Consider the following 18,480-nt stretch of genomic DNA (forward strand, 5'->3'; position numbering starts at 1 on the left):
TCAAAATATGGACAGTGACACAATAAACTTAATACGAACAACGGATCCTTCGTTAAACACTGTTTAAAACTGAGCATCCGATGCATTAAACCACAAAGGAGGAGGAAAAATAAAAGAAGAATCGTGATAAAAATAAAATGGAAATAAGTGGAAATAACTAAATGATGCCCAATGGATTCACGTACAGTAGATGCAGTCTGACATAAGCTAGCACCTTGGGATCTTTCATGGAAAAGCTGCAAATTTAATGACCTTGTACAACATTTGAATCGCATCATTATTTGTCATCCAAGTGGTCATCAGGGTAAGTTTCACATTTGTTCCATTTAAAACCTGGAAAATGCACAAAGACTGCATTAACGTAAAGAGTCTCTAAGTAATGACAAGTGCTAATTAAATGTTAGATGGTAGTCCAACAGAATACAAAAATATTTCACATTTGCAATTTGCTGACTTAAAAAAAATTAACCTTCAGTGAGACCTAAGAGTTGAGGCGAAAGTAAATGAAACAAACCACAATTACCGTTAGTGTTATCTCACCAAGACCAGTCTGAAATCCCAAACTGACAACCTCTTCATTTGATCTTTAAGCATCAAAAAGAGAAGCTGCTTGGTGTCTTGATCAGTCCAAACCACTTCTTATTTCTGTAGAGCTCAGAAACCACACTGGATGAAACCTAGAAACTGTGCAACATTTCAACAACAGATGCACCTTATAGCAGTATGTGCCACTTCATTTCATGTTGTAGGTCAGTGAGTTCTGAAATCTCTTAAACCACATTATGTGTAGAATTCATCGCTTCATTAACTTCCCTTCAGACAACTGCTCCATCCACTAAATACATAATTCTCTTTCTGTCTCTCCCCCGCTCTGTGTCAGTGCGATCAGTTGCTTTACTTCCTCCTTTTGGAGTGGCTGAGCTGAATACCAGAACACAGGATATGCTGCACAGTGCACAGTTTCACAGCAGCAGCAGCAGGAACAGCAGCAGCCGTGAGGACGACACGCTCTGCAGTCAAGATGAGTGCTGGGGATGTGGTCTGCACCGGCTGGCTCATTAAATCCCCTCCGGAGAAAAAACTAAAGAGATTTGTGAGTAGGGGCGCACGTCGGACACTTGTCTTTGTCCTCTGTTAGGAGGTGGAATGCAACGCTGTGCTGCTTAGCCTTGTGCTTTTTGTGTGTGGTCATGATGTGGAATGGGGATTTAGAGACATACTGACTTGTATATGTTTTTTTAAAAACTGAGTCTCATTTCAGTCTTCTTCACACCGTGTTCCTCATTTGGTAGCAGGCACTTCAGAATTATAACAACAACATGTTATATAGTAATGACTAGAAATGACTAATTGTATTAGGACTCGGATACGACTCTTGTAGCATATATACATACATTTGCTTACTTGAACTGCATCCAGTTGTCATTGTTTTGCGGTTGTTGGGGTCATGTGATAATGTTAGGTTGCTTTGTGTGTTTGTGTTTGAGTGATGAGTGTGTGGATTGTGAAACATGGGAAGTAATGTTAGCGGCAGTCAGACACTTAAGCGACAAGCAGAAAAAGTCCAGCTTTATGATGGCTGTGTGCACTTCCTCTGTACGACTGAAGGAGGTTGAGGGCCATTTGTCAACAGCAGTGCAAGGAAAGGGTGTATATGTGTGGGCTGATGGGATTAGGGGTTGGGGCTGGAAATAGAAACTTATTCTAGCATGCTATGCAAATCTTACTGACGATATTTTTTCAGACAATTTGAAAGACAGGCTGTTTGCCTCTTTTAAATGTCAGTTACTGAACTCTGACGGTCTGAAAATTTTGATTATCTTGATCAAGATAATCTTTGTGTATGATGCTCTGACACTATCAAAGAAAATCTTACCGTGTTGGTGCACAAGACCTAAAAACCTTACCTTAAAACGTAAAAATCGCAGTTTTCAAGAACAAAGTGATTAAAACAGGGTGATTAAAAACTGAATAGACATTCAGCATCTCCGAGCCTGCTTTGTTAATACCCGTGAGATTCATCAGAGGAGAAATGTAACCCGTACACGAGACATTCTGACCCGTTAGTGGATGAATTATTTCTGGAAATGTATAAATGGGCCAGTTAAAAATGGCTCTGTTGTCACCTCTGCTGACAGCATGTTATTATTTGACCGAAGTTGACTTCGGTCACATGATGGAAGAAAAGCAGTCGGCTTTTAATAAGACATGGTTGAAAGGTCTCTGAAAACCGCTGAGATATTATAAGTAATCAATAGATCTGAGTCAGCAGTTAATATAACAAAAAGCTCAGACATTCACTTTATTTTAAAGGAAATAGCTATTTTCTTCTGAATTTCTCTAACTATTCTTATCTTGTTTTTGTTTAGTTTTTTTCTGAAAGCAAAATATGAAACAAGCTCTTGTCAGATTCTGCATTTACCCTCTGCCTCTCACAGATACATCTAGATATACAAAACAACTTATTTTCCTGAGAGCTCAAACTTTGCATATTGTGGATCCAATTGCCATCTGTAGTTACGGTTTCCTCTTAAACCCAACAGTGTTATTAGTAGTAAGTGTGGTGTGTCGAACCATTTCCTGCAAAGAACACATAAATTACTGACTAACTTGTGCAGGAGCAGATCACCAGAAAGAAATTCACATTTTCACAGTGTGAGAAGATCAAGAGAGGCTCCTCCCCAGGATTTCACACAAAGCCACAAAACCAAATGTGAAATGATAATAAGGTTGCGTTAAGCTCTGTTAAAACTACTCAATAATACTGAAATTATTGCCAAGTACTGCCATTTTAATCATGGCAATCTTTATGCGTTGAGGCCTCATGCATCTCTGAGGTGTAAATTTCTTTTAGCACATTCGGTTTTCTGTAAGTTTTAATTATAAAGCAGTGACCAAAAGCTGTATAAAACTGTTTCGTTGTGTTAAACATTTTCTGCTAAATACAGTGAACTTCCTCTTCTCTATACTTCTGGGAAACTGGAGTTAAGGTTCCGCTTACTGACCAAAACAAAAGCAAAACAACTGCGTATAAAGTGCTAAAAGTGAACTGGTTGAAGGTGGAGCTGTGATCAAATTTTCATGCCTGGTTATGACTAATGGAATGGTGGCGGTTAGGGGAAAGAGAGCCGCTTCAATTATTCAGCGTTTACAGTGCAACAACATGATGTATGTTTGAACTTATTTGTGAATCCATGACGAGGTGAGCTAAACTTTTTGGTCCTTTTACCTGCAGGCGTGGCGGAAACGTTGGTTTGTGCTGCGAAGAGGTCGCATGAGCGGAAATCCAGATGTGCTGGAATACTACCAAAGCAAGAACTCCAAAAAGCCAATCCGCACCATCGACCTGACGGAGTGTGAGGTGGAGATGCTCCATGGACAGCTCCGTATAAAGCGAGACTTTCATGGGAAGCACCTGTTTGTGGTGAAAACGTCATTTCGCGTTTTTTACCTGGTGGCCAAAACCGAGGAGGAGATGAACAGCTGGATCAGTAGCATCAGTCAAATTTGCCATTTTGGGAGCCTGGAGGAGGCAGGTAGATACACAAATTTATCTCTTTACAGTTTGAAATGTGGCTGTGTTAAAGCTGCACTTGACAAGAACCTTCGTTCTAAAATACACCTGCTTCGCTGAAAAACACTTGTCCAAAAGAAGAATCATTTGTCATTTGGCCTCACAAAGGAAGTGGCAAGCCGAGAGGCAGACTTTAAGTTTGCTGAACTGTTTGTTTGGTGTTCTGCAGCTTTCAGTAAAAACACCAGAGGCGAGTCGGGTTTTACTAACAAGACTGTGGTTACACCTCCTGCAAACGTGTCCAAAGTACAGCTTTTACTGAGAGACTCTGAGAAGTTAAACCACATCTGTGGTTGATCACTGAAAACGTATTTGAGTAAGCATTGTACCAGCATTTTGCCATCATTACACCAAAGTGTAGTCCTTTTTTTTCCTTTGTGATTGCCGCACCTCTCCAATAAGTTTCATAAAATTTAGCTTGATAGTTGTTGTGTCTTTTTGTTGAAAGGTGTGACAAATGGCACCGACCACAAGCCTCAAGTAGAGATTTATATCTGGATGAGCACCAACATTTCATTCAACTGGGATACAGCTCCCTGCTGTTTATTGTGGACTCGTTTTTAACTTGAAACTGAACAACATTTAACACAAAATAGATGAAAAGGATTTGAATTTGCCATCCATCTGATTGGTCAGCGCTTGTAGCTGAACTGTTGCACCTCAAACAAATAGTGTTATCCAAGAAGTCTAAAAATAAGTGCCTTTTATTTCGCTTAAACAGGAGGATTGAAGTGCCAAACCCTCTCATAATCACACATCATCAAATTGCGATTGAAACCACATGTTGAAAGTGCATCTGATAGTCTTTCAACAGCAGCAACAACAACTTCTTTGCACTGTTCTAAGGTTTGAATGTAAAAATGGGTTTGAAATCTGTTGTATATTTGTTTCTACTTAACTCTGGCGGAGCGAGAACCTCAGATGCATGGTTTAATCGCTGGAAGACAAAACGTAGCCTCACGTTTTATCAGCAGTCCGAGTGTTGTCTGTGTGAGGAAGATGTTTCCAACAGTTAAAATGTTCTACATGCTGCTTCTCATGCACCCGAACGCTGCTGCCGTAACAGAGGAGATAACAGCAGATCAGCCGGGAAATTTGAAGCTGATTAATGATATTTCAGTAAGACGTCCATGCGCCCGGGTCCAGTTAGATTTATCTTGAAGTCTTGCTTTTACTGCATTCAATTTTTTTAGATTAACGCTTGAATTAGTCATTTTATAATCTGCTGCTGTGCTGTTACATCAAATGAAAGCATAATAAGGAGTTTTTGTGAGAAGACTCGAAGACGCATCTGTTAGAAAACTGTCATCTGTACGAATAAGATAGAGCAACGGCACCAAGTTGCTGATATGCTATGACCCATGAGCACACAGAAAAACACACAAGGTGACAGTTGTTATGTTAAATTCTACGCCACATGACAAACACAGACTGTTTCTTTAGTCTATTATGACACTAAGCTTTGACGAAAGGCTTTTTTTTGAGAATTTAGGACAGCAGCAGCAGATGCTCCCTGCAGATCTCAGGACTTTATGACTTTTGCAAAGAATTTAAAAGGTTGTTCTGTACCCAAAAGAGAACACAAACATCTGTTAAGGGTAGCAAATGTTTCCTGAGAACATGCAAAGACTTTGGGTTTAGTTTTCTTTTTGCAACACATGGTTCTGCAGGGACGGCCTTGACTCGAAGGCCTTGAGTGAAATGGAATGAAACAAATTTCTGAAAGAGGGCCAAACTGACAAAAAGAGAGACAGAATATATAAACGAAAGGGGGAATAGGGATACATGTGTGTCTGTTTTCAGTGTACCTTCAAAGAGTGTGCCTTGCACACTTAAGCACCCTTCTGGTGTTGGCATTTCATAAATATTCTCTGCGTTTCTCTCTGCTTGTGCTCATCAGAGAGCTCAGAAGAAGGCTTTCCTCTCAGTCCCACTTCCATTCAGCCATCACCTGATGAATCTGACCGAGTGTCTGTAGCAAGCCAACCAGATTCCACTTATCCACAGGACTACCTCTTCCTCTCACAGTGTGAGACGGGTAGTGTAAGCACTAGCAGGTATGTTTAAAACCTTTTTCTCGAATTGAAACGATAGCAGTAGTTTATGTTTAACAAAAAAACACTGTTTTCTTTTTTTTCTCATATCTGTAGACGCGATAGCTTCTCAACCTCTGACATTTCTCTGGAGCAGAAGTCATCAGACGACGCTGTCAAGGACATATGCGCTGAATCCTCCCCATCCTCCATATCTCACGCAAGCCACAGTCCGTCTCTTTTCCCCCATGGATTGTTGACCAATCCCCCCTTCAGCGCTCCATGCACCTTCGCAGTTTTACCATCTTCCTCTTCCTCTCCACTACTACACTGTGCCACAAATGTCTTCCAGTTTGACAGAACTTATTCTTCGTCCTCGTTTGACACAATGGGCGATTTACAAACACCTCCTCCACTGCCACCCAAGCCAAATCACCTGTCAGAGCAGCTAAGTAATGGAGGAGCTCACAAGTCGAGAGCAATGAGTGCACAACATTTCTCAGCCAGTGCTCCGTTATTTCCCCGGAGGACCTCTTTGTCGGCCTTGGACCATTTCAGAAAATATTCAAGTATTTCAGGTAAATATTGAATATGAGAGCATCCCCACAGCTTGTAATGTACAGCTGCTGGCCAAGCTCCACCCATCAAAATGAAACATGCACCTTGTGTTTATGTAATAAGACTGCATATGAATTTATATCTACACCAGCCAAACATTTTAATGTTGTTTTTTTTTATCTTCTTATTTTTGTAGGCAGTGCTGATCGCAGATTGGTGACAAACAGGAGGCAAAGCATTAATTTGGTAAGAGGAGACAGGCTCTGCACTCTGTCCTTAAAAGTAGCTTGAACAAGTTTTGGATTTAGCACAATGCCTTGCTTTGTCCAGCTGAGATAAAATCTTCCAATAATCACATTTAAAGTGTATTATATAGCACAGTAGATGCTCCCTGGAGATACAGACGCTTATTGTTGCTAAAAAGGCCATATACCCAGCCAAGAAATGTGTGTGTGAAATCACAAACTGTTATCTGGAGAGAGCCAGACTAGCTGTACCCCTCTGATTTCAGTATTTGGACTAAACTGAGCTAATCAGTGACTTGTTGTAGCTTCACTGCCAACAGACAGGCAGAAAGCCAATTTCTGTATTTTCTCAAATGTTAGCTGTTACTTTAAAGTTACTGCAGGATTAGGTTACGAGTTACGAGGTATCCAGAGTGTGCCCTGTTTATTGCCTGTTTTATTCTAAATGGGAAGTTAATTTCCATTTGGAAACTACTGTCTGCAGATGGAACACTTCAATATGATGTCAAGTATGGTCATTTTATCATAGACTTATGCACATTGAACCTCATTTTGTGTAGCCTCCTGTAGGTCATTAGATGGGATGTGGGTCTAAGGAACTTCGTCACTGGCTTCCTTTTTAAAACCTGGAGCCTCTGTGCATATTTTGTATACAGCTAGTGGTTACAGCTTTAGTGCCCCAAAATGATTGTCTATTTTTGCAATAAAGAAAATGATGACGCCAAAATAAATTGAAAGATTAGCATGGAAAAATTATGTACATGGTGACCTTAACAAATAATCTATTTCTGCTTTGCACTGTGGTGCACCTGTCTAATCTCATGATGGTTTGCCCTTTTTGCAGCCTTGTTTAAATACCACACAAGGTCAAAGCTACCAGGATGAGTCATATGTGTCCATGGCTTCGCCCTCTCCCTCGCTTACAACTGTCGAATGTGATGGTTACATTCCCATGAGCCCCAGGACATTCAGCTTCCTCGGTTCAAACAGCAGTGTTGAGTCTTCCTCATCTTTCAGCCCACTAATGTGTCAACCTGGAGATGTTGCACCACCCCCAATTCACAGGCACCTCAAACCTCGCTTGAGAAGAGGTGAGTCATGCTGGGCCTAACTGGGTCATGTTAAATGTGGTAAACCTGAGCTCTAGTTTCAGGTTTGGTTTGAGGCAATCAATTTTTTTTTAGAGAGCATGTGGCATACAAGCTGTAAATAGGATGTAAATAACTCGTGCATGTAGGCCTATAATTTAAACAAGTGAAACAAATTCATGGGAAATGCCAGAACAACATTTGCATAGATGTCAGATACCCATGTTCTGGATATTTGCTGTCTTTGAACTGGTCTTTCTGTGCTCAGTTGCTGAGTTACAGCCAATAACTTTAACCTTTCTCGATTCATAGCTCGACCCCCACCTCTTGACTTGAGAGGCCTTTCTACAATTACAGAATGCCCCACTCATCTCCCTCTGAGCAGAGCACTGACAGAGTCATGGTGAGAGGAACCAGTACCCTAAATGTTCTTTAAAAGAAATAACAGAATAACTTAACCGCGTAATTGAATTGCAATTAGTTTTTTTTTTCTTGTTTTTTTTATTTTTATGACCATGTAGACTTGATCTTTAAAGAAAACTCCCTCTAGAGATGTTCTACTACACAATAGATTAGATATTTTTCAATTGCTAAAATAAAACATATTTGTATTATATTAATTAAGTTCCTTTGTTTTTATGTGTTGTATAATTGCAGCTTTGCAGCGACCCCCTTACCTCTTGTCAGAGGACTTGAGAGTGGTGACAGTTCAAGAGACGAAGTAGCAAACAACTCTGCACTGGTAAAATCTGGATTTATGTTTTTTCAAACAATACATATATTATGTACAGGCTGACTCAATTTTTAACAATACTGTTATATTTCTTAGTATTACTGACTCGAAGTGGCCTTTTGCTGTGCACCTTATCTGACTGTTGGGCCAGAAGAAGAAGTTGCATTTAATTCTGCAACTATAAAGGAAATGTTTTGTAATGAGTAAGAAAGCTGTGGAGAATGGTGTTACTCTGTAATTCTAAGTGACATTATGTATGTATTGTACTGCTGTGTCTGTGCACTTTCAGTATTCTATCAGTTTAAATGTATTAATATCCATCTGTTTGCAGAAAACACTGACTGTAGTCAAAAAAGTATTTTTTTAAACACTCTTCGGGTTTCATGACCACATATGTGAATGGAAAAATGTGCTGAAAATCTCATACTTCTAAGACATTTGCAAAAAATTGACAAGAACTTCTTTCATCACCTCCTGGTAGTTAAATATTTATGAGTCTGAGGTTTTGCTTAATTTTTCTGGATTCTCTTCAGTTACATAAAACTTTATTTATCCCAGAAATATTTTAGATTTTTGCAGTATAGATAATGAATAGATAATAATAAGGAAAACAAATAACAATAATTATAAAGAGTCACTGTGGAGGGTTGTTGTTTTAGGCAGTAACTGCCTCCTGCACTGGCTCTTATTGCAGTGGAGCTGAAGAAGCCTCTGACTGAAGATACACTGTTGGTTGATCTCTGTGTTGTATAGATTGTTGTCCATTATTTTTAACACTTTATGCAATATGCACAATCAGCTCCAGGGGCTTCAGAGCTAAAATACTATGTATTCCTAAACTCAGTGTGATAATAAACAGATCTATCCTCATCTGTTTTTTTTTTTCATGGACAGGATCCAAGACAATCGTTCTGTATCGCTCTTGATGGAACAGTTCAAAGCTGGGCCAGACGCTCAAACCTCGACTATTTGTCACTCGATTTCAACTCTGCATCCCCCTCCCCTGTGCAGAAGGTATACTTAGGAAGACAAATGACAGAAATGCATTGATTGATATGATCAGATTGTCCACATTGCACTTGGGAGCATTAGTTGTTTTAAAGTGCAAAGCCTTTGTTTGTTTAAGGAGGAAATGTAGACTTACATTAATTTTGGAATTAAGTTTGGAAATCTTACCTTGCCCTTATCATCATCTCCTCCTCTTTGCCTCCCTATGTCCAGCAGAAGCCATTTCTGTCTGATGAATACAGAGTGGACTATGTGCAAGTGGATGAGAAGAAGACTCAGGCCCTTCAAAACACCAAAATGGAGTGGTCAGATGTCCGGCAGTCAAAGACATGAATGGAACATGAATAATGACACAATCATGGACATGTGGTTTCGAGAAGATCAACAAAAAAACCAGCGAGGTGGACATATATGAAGAGGACCAAAATCAACCATAAAAGCACTTTGATAAACAGCTTTTAAATGAAAAAGACAAATAAAAATGCGAGAGCAACAAAGCAGTTAGCTCTGTTTCACAGAGGAAACACAAAATTGCACTGTTAAAACAAAGCGAACCGCGCAGAGCTGAAATGTAAATACAACCTGATCATGTATTGTTCACTGTGATTTCTTTGCTCACTGTAGCATAATGTTCAACCAAATTTTGCAAAGAAAAGGAAAAAATGCTGTAAATGTATGTATAAAAAAATGCTAAGCTGGGATAGGCTCCAGCCCCCCGTGACACTGAACTGTATGGATGGATGGATGGATGAATGGATGGATAAAAATACTATGTAAAACTCTTGAGTCGGATTATTTGAGTCTCACAATGGGCATAAACTGAATGAAAGCATTCCCAACAACAGTATTCTTCGAGTGTTTGCACATGTATCTGTTAAACATTCAAAGATTCAGGCAAAGTAAACTCTCACAGTAAAATACAATAACCAGCATGTTTCCTCCAATCCTTTGTTAATAACTACTGTCAGAATGAGAGGTGCAGTGTCTTCAAAAACCTCGAAAGAGAGTCCAGTTGCCTGCTAAGCTTGTCTGAATGATGAAGAGTCTTCAACAAAGTACTGCAAGTCAGGTTCAAGGTACCTCGAGCTGGTGTTTGTGAAAAAGCAGGTCCTTCTGAAGTAGTCACATGCTTTTCAGGTGTCAACTCCTTTGGTTGAATATATCTGTGGAATTACTCACAACACCACCTTGCTCAGCACTTTCTGAGGGAATTTGGAGGTATTTCCAAACTAATCAGCCCAATGTTTCCCAATGTACATCCAGATGAAATACACAACGTCACAAGAAAACACCCATTATCACTGAAGTGCATTAAAAGATAGATAGATAGATCTTGGAAAAATGGTTGCAGCTGAACTTTGTGATCATTTGCACAGAAGTAATCTGTTTGAAGAGTTCCAGTCAGGATTCAGAGCGCATCACAGCACTGGTGAAAGTCCCCAATGATCTCCTCTTGGCCTCTGATAGCGGACTTGTGTCTGTGTTTGTCCTGTTGGATCTCAGTGCTGATTCTGATTTGATCCATCACAACATTCTGTTACAGATACTTGAACATGTTATTGGAAACAAAGGAGCTACATTAGGCTGGTTCGGTCATATTTATCTGATAGATTCCAGTTTGTTCTTGTAAATGAAGAGCATGGCATACATTTCCATTGCAATGCTCATGATACTCAGCTACACTTATCTATGAAACCAATCAGTAGGTCAGACCACAAGCGTGTGTCAAAGACATAAAGACCTGCATGACTCACAACTGTCTGCTTCTAAATTCAGATAAATCTGAAGTCATTGTCTTTAGACATGAGCGCTTCAGAAAAAAGCCGTCTAGCTATATAATTACTCTAGATGGCTTCTTTGGCTTCTAGTACAACAGAGAACTTTGGACTCGTCCTTTGACGTACATATAAAACAGGTTTCCAGGACTGCCTTCTTTCACCTTTGTAATATTGCAAAAATTAGTAACATCCTGTCTCAGAGTCATGCTGTAAAACTAGTGCATGCATTTGTTCTTTATTATTGGGCTGTCTTTATTATAAAAGCCTCCAGCTGATCCAAAATGCTGCTGCCAGAGTTCTGATGAGAACTAACAGGAGTTTAGTTTCTCTTCATTGGCTCCCTGTTATATTCAGAAAATAATTAAAAATTCTTCTCCTCACATTTTTAGCTCTTAATCGAGGTAGATGACCGCCCTCCTGAGTCAGGTTCTTCCTGTTAAAAGGAAGTTTTTTCCTCCCACAGCCGCCTGGAGCATACTCAGGATGGTGGACTGAATTGAAGAGAAGTTTCGATCCAATCCATTGGTTTCATTAGCTGGGCAATGGCCTTATATGAATTAGAACAATTCAGAATTGACTCAAGTGGATTTGATTCTATTATGATTGTATTACAATGAATTGGATTGTAATTGGCTTGAACTGGACTGTTTCTTTTAAGTACCTTGAGATGACGTTTGTCGTGGTTTGGCGCTGTGTTAATAAATCCGAAATTGATTGAGGTCGCAACTATTAAATATAATAAAATGATTGTGGGCTTACATTTGATTTAGTATGCAATCAAGTCCCCCCAAATTCCGTTTCTCGTGTGTCATGCGTAACCATTACACACGTGTTGCGTCACTAACATGCGCCGAAGAGAGCCAGGAGAGGAGAATTAGGAAAATTACCTAAGAAGTCGGGAGAGGAAGTCATCATCTTGCATTCAAATACTAAGGCTTTATTGTGATCATGAGAAGAGAGATCAACATGCGATGTTAAACCAGGCACCATGACCGGTGTGCTCACGTGCATTTTTAAAAACGCGTGCACCTTCAGTAGCTGTCAGACTCACGCTGCAGCCTGAAAAATGGACACACTGGTAAGTGTGGTTACCGTTGCTAGCAAGCACCACGGTTAGCTAACGGCAGCTGGGAACAAATGAACCCGTATCTGGGTGAAGCTGCTCCGCGGCCTGGGACCGCAGGTCTCACTTAAACCTCTCAGAAAGCACGCACAGAGGCACAACTGCGTCCCCTACTCGACAAAAAACACCTAAAGATAAGCGCGGCCACAACTAGGCGGCTGTTGGTAAGTTTGTTTATTCCGTCTGCTGTTGTAAACTGGGTTTAGTTTTAGACTGTAAGTGCAGTCTTTGTGAGAATAGTCACTGATACCTTTTTTCCGCCCCTTGATAAAAAGTTTGACCTGCCTTCCACCGCAAGTCTCTACTGAGGCAGCGCTATTGTTACGCAGCTGGAACATAAACCTGTTGCTTTATCACCTGCTCTGCCCCAGAAACATCATCTTACACATTTGGGTTTATTATTACCCAACATAAATCATTGCTCTTTTTAGCTCGGTCTGCAACCTTGGATATCATTAATGCAAGCTATCTTATCATAGGGCATTTTGCATTGCAAGAAAATCTACATTTCCAATGAAAACACAGATATTTGAGTCGCAGATGATGTGTTTGGAATGTGTGTATTTGTATGGAAAATGACTTATTGTTAATTTGATCAGTGTGTACTAAGTTTTGTGTGCTTGTAAACTGTTTATGTATGATTTAAAATAGTTTAATATCCATAGTGAGACTACAATAGCATTGCATATATCCGAATCCAAAAGCTGAAACACAACATATTGAACAATAAAACGAGGATATAAATACACTAAATCTGACACTTCAGGTTGTAGATTAAAGTCAATACAATTAAATTGAATTAAAGCATTTGGAGTCAGACTTGGCCCTTACCTTCCAGATCCCATGTACCTCAGACTGAATACTTTAGGACGTGATCAAGCCATGCCGCTGTTTTTATAGTGTCTATTAGCAGCAGAAATGGCATTCTGATCGTTTAAAGGTAACACATTCAAAATCTAGAAATGCAGAGTTCACAAAATCGTGTACAAAAGGAGGAAATGCTTTGATGAACAGAAACAGGATCGAGCAGAGAGTATTCCTAGGCATGCATGTAGAAAATGCTGAGATCGGAATGTGTTAAAATTGTAGTTTGAATATTAGAAATGACCTCTTTTAGTTGCAAATAAGGTTAAAGGGGGTTTGTTTCATAAAACCGTTATAACGTTTTCTAATTTCTTATTATACAGGGTTCATATCAGATGGAGGAAAAACCTTCTTGTCGTACCATCAGCTGATTATTGAACCTATTATGCCCAGCGCCAAACACTTGCTCTTTTAAATGTGGTAGCCATGGCGTCTCGCAAGGTAGACGAGCTGCCAGGTGACACCAAGGATTTACCTGCAGGCACTGATCAGCCTCTCCATCGTGGTCCTGATGTCATCACAGAGGAGCTTCATTCGGATCCAACGAATGCGGCAGTGAAAGCTCAAAAACCTGGAAAATTCAGGAGGACTGCCATGACATTTTTCGGAGTTCGTAAAAGTATCTGCATATTACCAAGTTTCTTTGGCGGAAGGAGTAAAAATCAGAAAAAGTGGGCGTCTAAGAAGGGAATGGGCAAAAGCAGGACGCATGATGGGCTAAGTAAAGTCAGTCATGACGACAGTCTGAGAGGTGGATACGCCTCAGCTGGAGACTTTGAATACCGCAGCCAGAGGGATGCAGCTGGACATCTCCACAGTAGCTGTCACAATGAATGTAGTCACGCTGCTGTTGAGCATAAATCTCTGAGTCTCGGCCGGCAGAAGAAGGGTTTTAGGAGTCTTTTTCAGAGTTTTAAGAATCACAGAAGTCAGAGAAATGATGGACTGGATAAGTGCAGTGAAATGACTGCAGTGTCCACTCCTCTCTGCAAGAAAGAGGTGCCTGTTGTCCAGGACAACACCAACCAGTATGTCACAGAGTGCCTGGGATCTGAAGCCGACGTGCCTGATTTTGCAGATGTCATGTGTGATGTTTCCATTGGTCTTGAATGTAGGATTGCAGATGCAATGACATTAGAGAACTGTGTGGAGAAAGAAAGCCCAAAGTCTGAGCTTGATTATCATCTACAGGAAAGTCATTTAAAGGCTGTAGTTTGTGATGATGATGAGGTCTCTGGAGGTTCCAGCGAGTCTTGTCTGAAACTTCAGGTTACATCCGAGCCTGTGCTGGCATCTGAAACACCTGCTGGCTCATCTGATCAGCTGAATCTGATGTATGGAGACGTTGCATCGTTAAAAAGCTTTGACTCGCTCACTGGCTGTGGGGACATCATAGCAGATCAGGAGGACGACAGCATCACAGAGAGCACCGTTTCTGGAGAAAGGAGCAGAAATGGAGGAAAGAGGGCCTCCTGCTATCTTACTTATCAGGGTGGTGGTGAAGAAATGGCTTCACCAGAGGATTTAGATGAAACGTGTCTGCGGGATTTCTTGGGGAACAATGCGTCAGAGGAAATCTGTTGTAGTTGTGATGCAGACCAGACGGACATGACTGCTGAGCTGTCAAGTTCTCACAATATGGACTTACTAAACAGTGGCAGTGGGCAGCAGGGTGGTGGCATGGACTCTTCCTCGATTGCTGATGTTCTAACGCCTCAAAGTGAGCATCAAGAGTCAGTTCCAAATAGCGATGAGGGCTACTATGATTCAACAACCCCCGGGCCAGAGGACGGCCAAGAAAAAAGTGAGCGGTTAAGGACGGGCAGGTTACCCAGGGACAGCTACAGCGGCGATGCCCTCTATGAACTTTTTGCTCCTGATGAGAGCCTCATCAGCCCTCATTATGATAACAAATCCCAACTTTCCAGTTCAAAACAGAGCGACTATTTAACCGAGCCAGTCAATGTGACAGATCCTGCCTTTGTTCCAGAAATGAGTCGCCTACAAATAAGCACCGAATTGTACAATGATGATTTTCTAGAGATGCCGAGCACATGCAGTAAATCCTCAGAGTTGTCACAGAATGCGGCGGGTCAGCAGGAAAGTGGACTGAATAAAAACTGTAACTTGAATTCAAAACAGCAAGCATCAGTCAACGTGAATAATACTGAAGCGGATATATACAGTGACGAGGAAAGTGTGCTCACTTCCAGCGAAAAAAGGACAAAATCCACCAACGCAGACTGTGAGAAAATGCACGGAAGTTTGTCGTTTGGAAGCACGTCTGACCCAGACTTTGAAACCTTTTGTGAACCCAAAGAGGAGCACCTGGAGGAAAACAAACCTGTGGCTCTACCGTACAGAAACATCACCTCTCAGTCTCCAGATAGTAGCAGTTATGTGGATGATGGACAGGCTGTCTGTTTCTCACAAGCGCTTGTTGATTACACAAAACACACTCAAATGCTGAGCGACTTGCGGAGCAATGCGGACGATTTGGAGACGAACTCTGCCTTCACTCCAAATATGGAGGCCTTACCTGCCATAGTCACATTCGATGTGGTGGATATGCATAATGAGGGCGAGTACGATGAGCAGATACACATGGAACTGGAGGAGGACATTTCATCGCCTTATCAGGAATTTGAAGAAAGCTATCTACAAAAAGATGCATTTGCTGAATGTGATTATCAAATGTTAGAGCTGTATGAACAGAATCTGATCAGTAATACGTGGGCTGTTGCTAGTCTCCCACGGCACCTAGGCCTTACAAGAGTCAGCCCGCCCATGCCTAATCCGTTGTCCCTAGACAGGAGAAGTAGGTCTTTGGACACTGAAAGCCTTGAGCTGAAGATGCCTGACACAAACAGAGATAACAGAGCTGCTACAGTTTCTTGTCCTCAAACTGAAAAGGAGTCTGAGCGAGACTCTTCACCATATTATAAAAAGAATGTAGTCATGTCTGCATCGGAGGTTGGAGACAGTAACGGCATTATGGCCTTATCGTGGCAAACAAGGTCAGACATGGCTTTAAGCCTTCCTTTGACTGATGCAGAAATCACTGATAAGGTACAGAGTCTCAGTCAGACCCAAGTGAAACACATGCTGTTCCCTTGCTCGTCCAGCAACGACTTTGTGAACGCTAAATCACAGCATCTGTGCTCCAAAGTGTCAGACAGGTGTGAATTAGTTTCACAGAACACAGAACTTTACAGTAAACAGTGTCCCCTTTCTTTGCTGTCAGACCCCCGTTTACCTCATAGCACCTTTGTCTATTCTGGGATGATGGAGGAGGAATCGGATGTTATAGACGACAAAATGTTCTGTAAGGCTGCTGCTAACTTGCAGTCCTATAACCAGAGCAGCAAAAGCAGACAGTTGGATGGAAAAGAAGGTGTAGCTCATGCTAGGAATCCTCTGACTGCAGCTGTGTCAAAAGATGAAATGTCGACACCAGAACATCCAGGGATGCGGTGTGACCTGCAACAATCTTCCCGAGGCAACCTTTAACTGAGTGGCTCTCCGTCGCACAGCTCCCATTGCATGCATTAGTGCCAGGAAGGGCTTTTTTGTTCATCCAAAGGAGTGATTGTTGCTCACTTTTGCTTGCACAATGATTGTTTTGAGAAGTCTTTCTTCACTGTGATAGAAAGGAAGTGGAATTGAATTTTGAATTTATTCTGATTACATCATGTTGCTTCTAGCACAACCCTTTGAGGTCAGATCTTTCTGCCTTTGCACAGCACCAGTTACTTTGCACACTAGTTGCTTAGGCGTTGGTTTAAAGTATTTAAGGGAGCAGTTGTTTCTCCTGCAGTGAATATGCTCACAGTTTCATCTCATTAAGCTACTGGATTCTGTTAGACTGTGTGTGCTCGTGAGTAGCCTTTTTATCCAGGTCACAACTGTAGTGGCACGCTTTTTTCTTGAGGTTATTCACCGGCCTGGTTTCCATTGTGCAGCCAAACGGGGCCAGCCGAACTCCGCTTGCCTTTGAACATACAAATGCTTACGCTTTAAGTGTCGGCTCCTGTTTGCTTTTATAGAGTTTCGCAGCCTTTCTTTGCTGTATTTCCTGTTTAGCTCAATTTCACACCTGATTAGTTTTAGGTCACAGAGAAGATTATGCCATTCCTGAATTTGCTCTTCTTTGGTAGAAGTCTCTTCACACTTTCATGGTGTCAGATTTTAAATGCATTAAGCTGGTGCTATCTTTATTTTTATTTTTTGGCTCAATTTTCAAATATTTAATCATTTTTAACCTTTCCCCCCTTAACCTAGAACAAGATAAGCAGCTAATGTACACTTGGAGGAATAGTTCTGCTTTTTAACTTCAGCTGTCATTTAGATGACATACAGTAGCAAACTACTACATTTGTTTGCCTCATTTCACATGCAGATCTCCTATGTGTAAGAATAGTTTGCATATAACACTAAATATCCTGTTCAGAAGCAGTAAATTAATAGATTGTTGTGCAGAAGAAATAAGCAAGTAAAGAATAGGTTTACTGTGTTTGCCTCTGGCCCATTTTTCTTTTCAGTCCCATTTATTTTCTAATAGCTTGACCACCTGTTCCTTCTAAAATGTTATGCTCCAAAACTGCTTCATTGTAAATGTGTTTATTAAGTGGTTTTGCTTTTTGTTTGGCTTTGCAATCAAATGTCAAGCTAAACCAGTATTCAGTCATTTTCTTGTGAAACACAATGTATTTTTTTTATAGCATTATGTTGGGGAAAAAAAAGTAATTTGTATTTATATTCCCAGCTATTTGTTACATGTGTACAAAATGGTTGTTACAAACTATCAATATTGTTTCTGATTTTTCTTGTTATTGCTTTTTTTAAACTGAGTTACAGGAATTTCTCTGTTTTGTCAGAGTAGAACACTGCCTTACACAAAAATAAACATGACAAGACATCCTGCTTTTCCATTTTCTATTTTTTGGCCACTTGCTCATTGTCGTGGGGAAACCTGAGGTTTATACCGGCACACATTGGTCCAACAGTCTGTTTAAAAGGCAGGGACATCTTGGGGAAATGAACATATCGGAAAGCACGTAAGGAAAGCACCTACAAGCTCACAGGAACACCTGAAAGTCCCTTGTTGTGGTTTGGATGCTGGTCTATCTTGGAAGAAGTTGTCATAAAGCGGTGTATGGATTATGTGCTATTTACTTAACTTCTTGGAAAGGTATGACTGGTCCATCAAATCAGGCTTTACGTAAACTTTGCAACAATTTAGTCAGTGCTATGAGATCAGTTTCAGCATGTCATTAAACCTTTTTTTCACCAGATTCCCATTTACACTGAGAGCTGGTTCGTTATAGTGAACTGACAGACTCCTTACCCCACCTCTAAAGAATTAAGTGGATCATTTATGGTTAAAAAGTGTGATGCTCAAAACACAAGAAGTCTGTTCTAACTTGGGAAGGTTGTTGCTGAGACGTTTCGTGTTATTTTCAGAGGGCAGTAGTCA

The 18,480-nt window shown here is 40.7% G+C and overlaps 2 protein-coding genes across 3 annotated transcripts; both read left to right on the top strand.

The window, feature by feature from the left end:
• Positions 1-741: 741 nt before the first annotated feature.
• On the top strand, positions 742-10,142 carry gab3 (GRB2 associated binding protein 3). Of its 2 annotated transcripts, none has more exons than XM_072375303.1 (10): positions 742-1,093; positions 3,236-3,536; positions 5,475-5,631; positions 5,725-6,185; positions 6,362-6,411; positions 7,255-7,501; positions 7,811-7,901; positions 8,156-8,240; positions 9,126-9,245; positions 9,453-10,142. In XM_072375303.1, exons 1-10 carry the CDS (start codon positions 1,022-1,024, stop codon positions 9,570-9,572), a joined length of 1,704 nt encoding a protein of 567 aa, XP_072231404.1. In that variant the 5' UTR covers positions 742-1,021; the 3' UTR covers positions 9,573-10,142. The 2 variants fall into 2 exon arrangements, with proteins under 2 accessions (XP_072231404.1, XP_072231405.1); XM_072375304.1 differs by having other exon boundaries at positions 744-1,093; positions 9,456-10,140.
• Positions 10,143-11,875: 1,733 nt separating this feature from the next.
• amer1 (APC membrane recruitment protein 1) lies at positions 11,876-17,924 on the top strand. The gene is made up of 2 exons (XM_072375100.1): positions 11,876-12,304; positions 13,328-17,924. The coding sequence occupies exon 2, from the start codon at positions 13,431-13,433 to the stop codon at positions 16,512-16,514; it is 3,084 nt and encodes a 1,027-aa protein (XP_072231201.1). The 5' UTR covers positions 11,876-12,304; positions 13,328-13,430; the 3' UTR covers positions 16,515-17,924.
• Positions 17,925-18,480: the final 556 nt, after the last annotated feature.

The sequence above is a fragment of the Leuresthes tenuis genome, unplaced genomic scaffold (genome assembly GCF_036924035.1).
Source record: "Leuresthes tenuis unplaced genomic scaffold, fLeuTen1.0.hap1 SCAF_21, whole genome shotgun sequence".
Taxonomy (NCBI): Eukaryota; Metazoa; Chordata; class Actinopteri; order Atheriniformes; family Atherinopsidae; genus Leuresthes; species Leuresthes tenuis.

Coding starts and splice junctions, on each gene's coding strand:
- gab3 (XM_072375303.1), top strand. CDS start 1,022: ATGAGTGCTGGGGATGTGGTCTGCACCGGCTGGCTCATTAAATCCCCT. Junction 6,412..7,254: donor GGAGGCAAAGCATTAATTTG/GTAAGAGGAGAC, acceptor CCCTTTTTGCAG/CCTTGTTTAAATACCACACA. Junction 7,902..8,155: donor AGAGCACTGACAGAGTCATG/GTGAGAGGAACC, acceptor GTATAATTGCAG/CTTTGCAGCGACCCCCTTAC.
- amer1 (XM_072375100.1), top strand. CDS start 13,431: ATGGCGTCTCGCAAGGTAGACGAGCTGCCAGGTGACACCAAGGATTTA.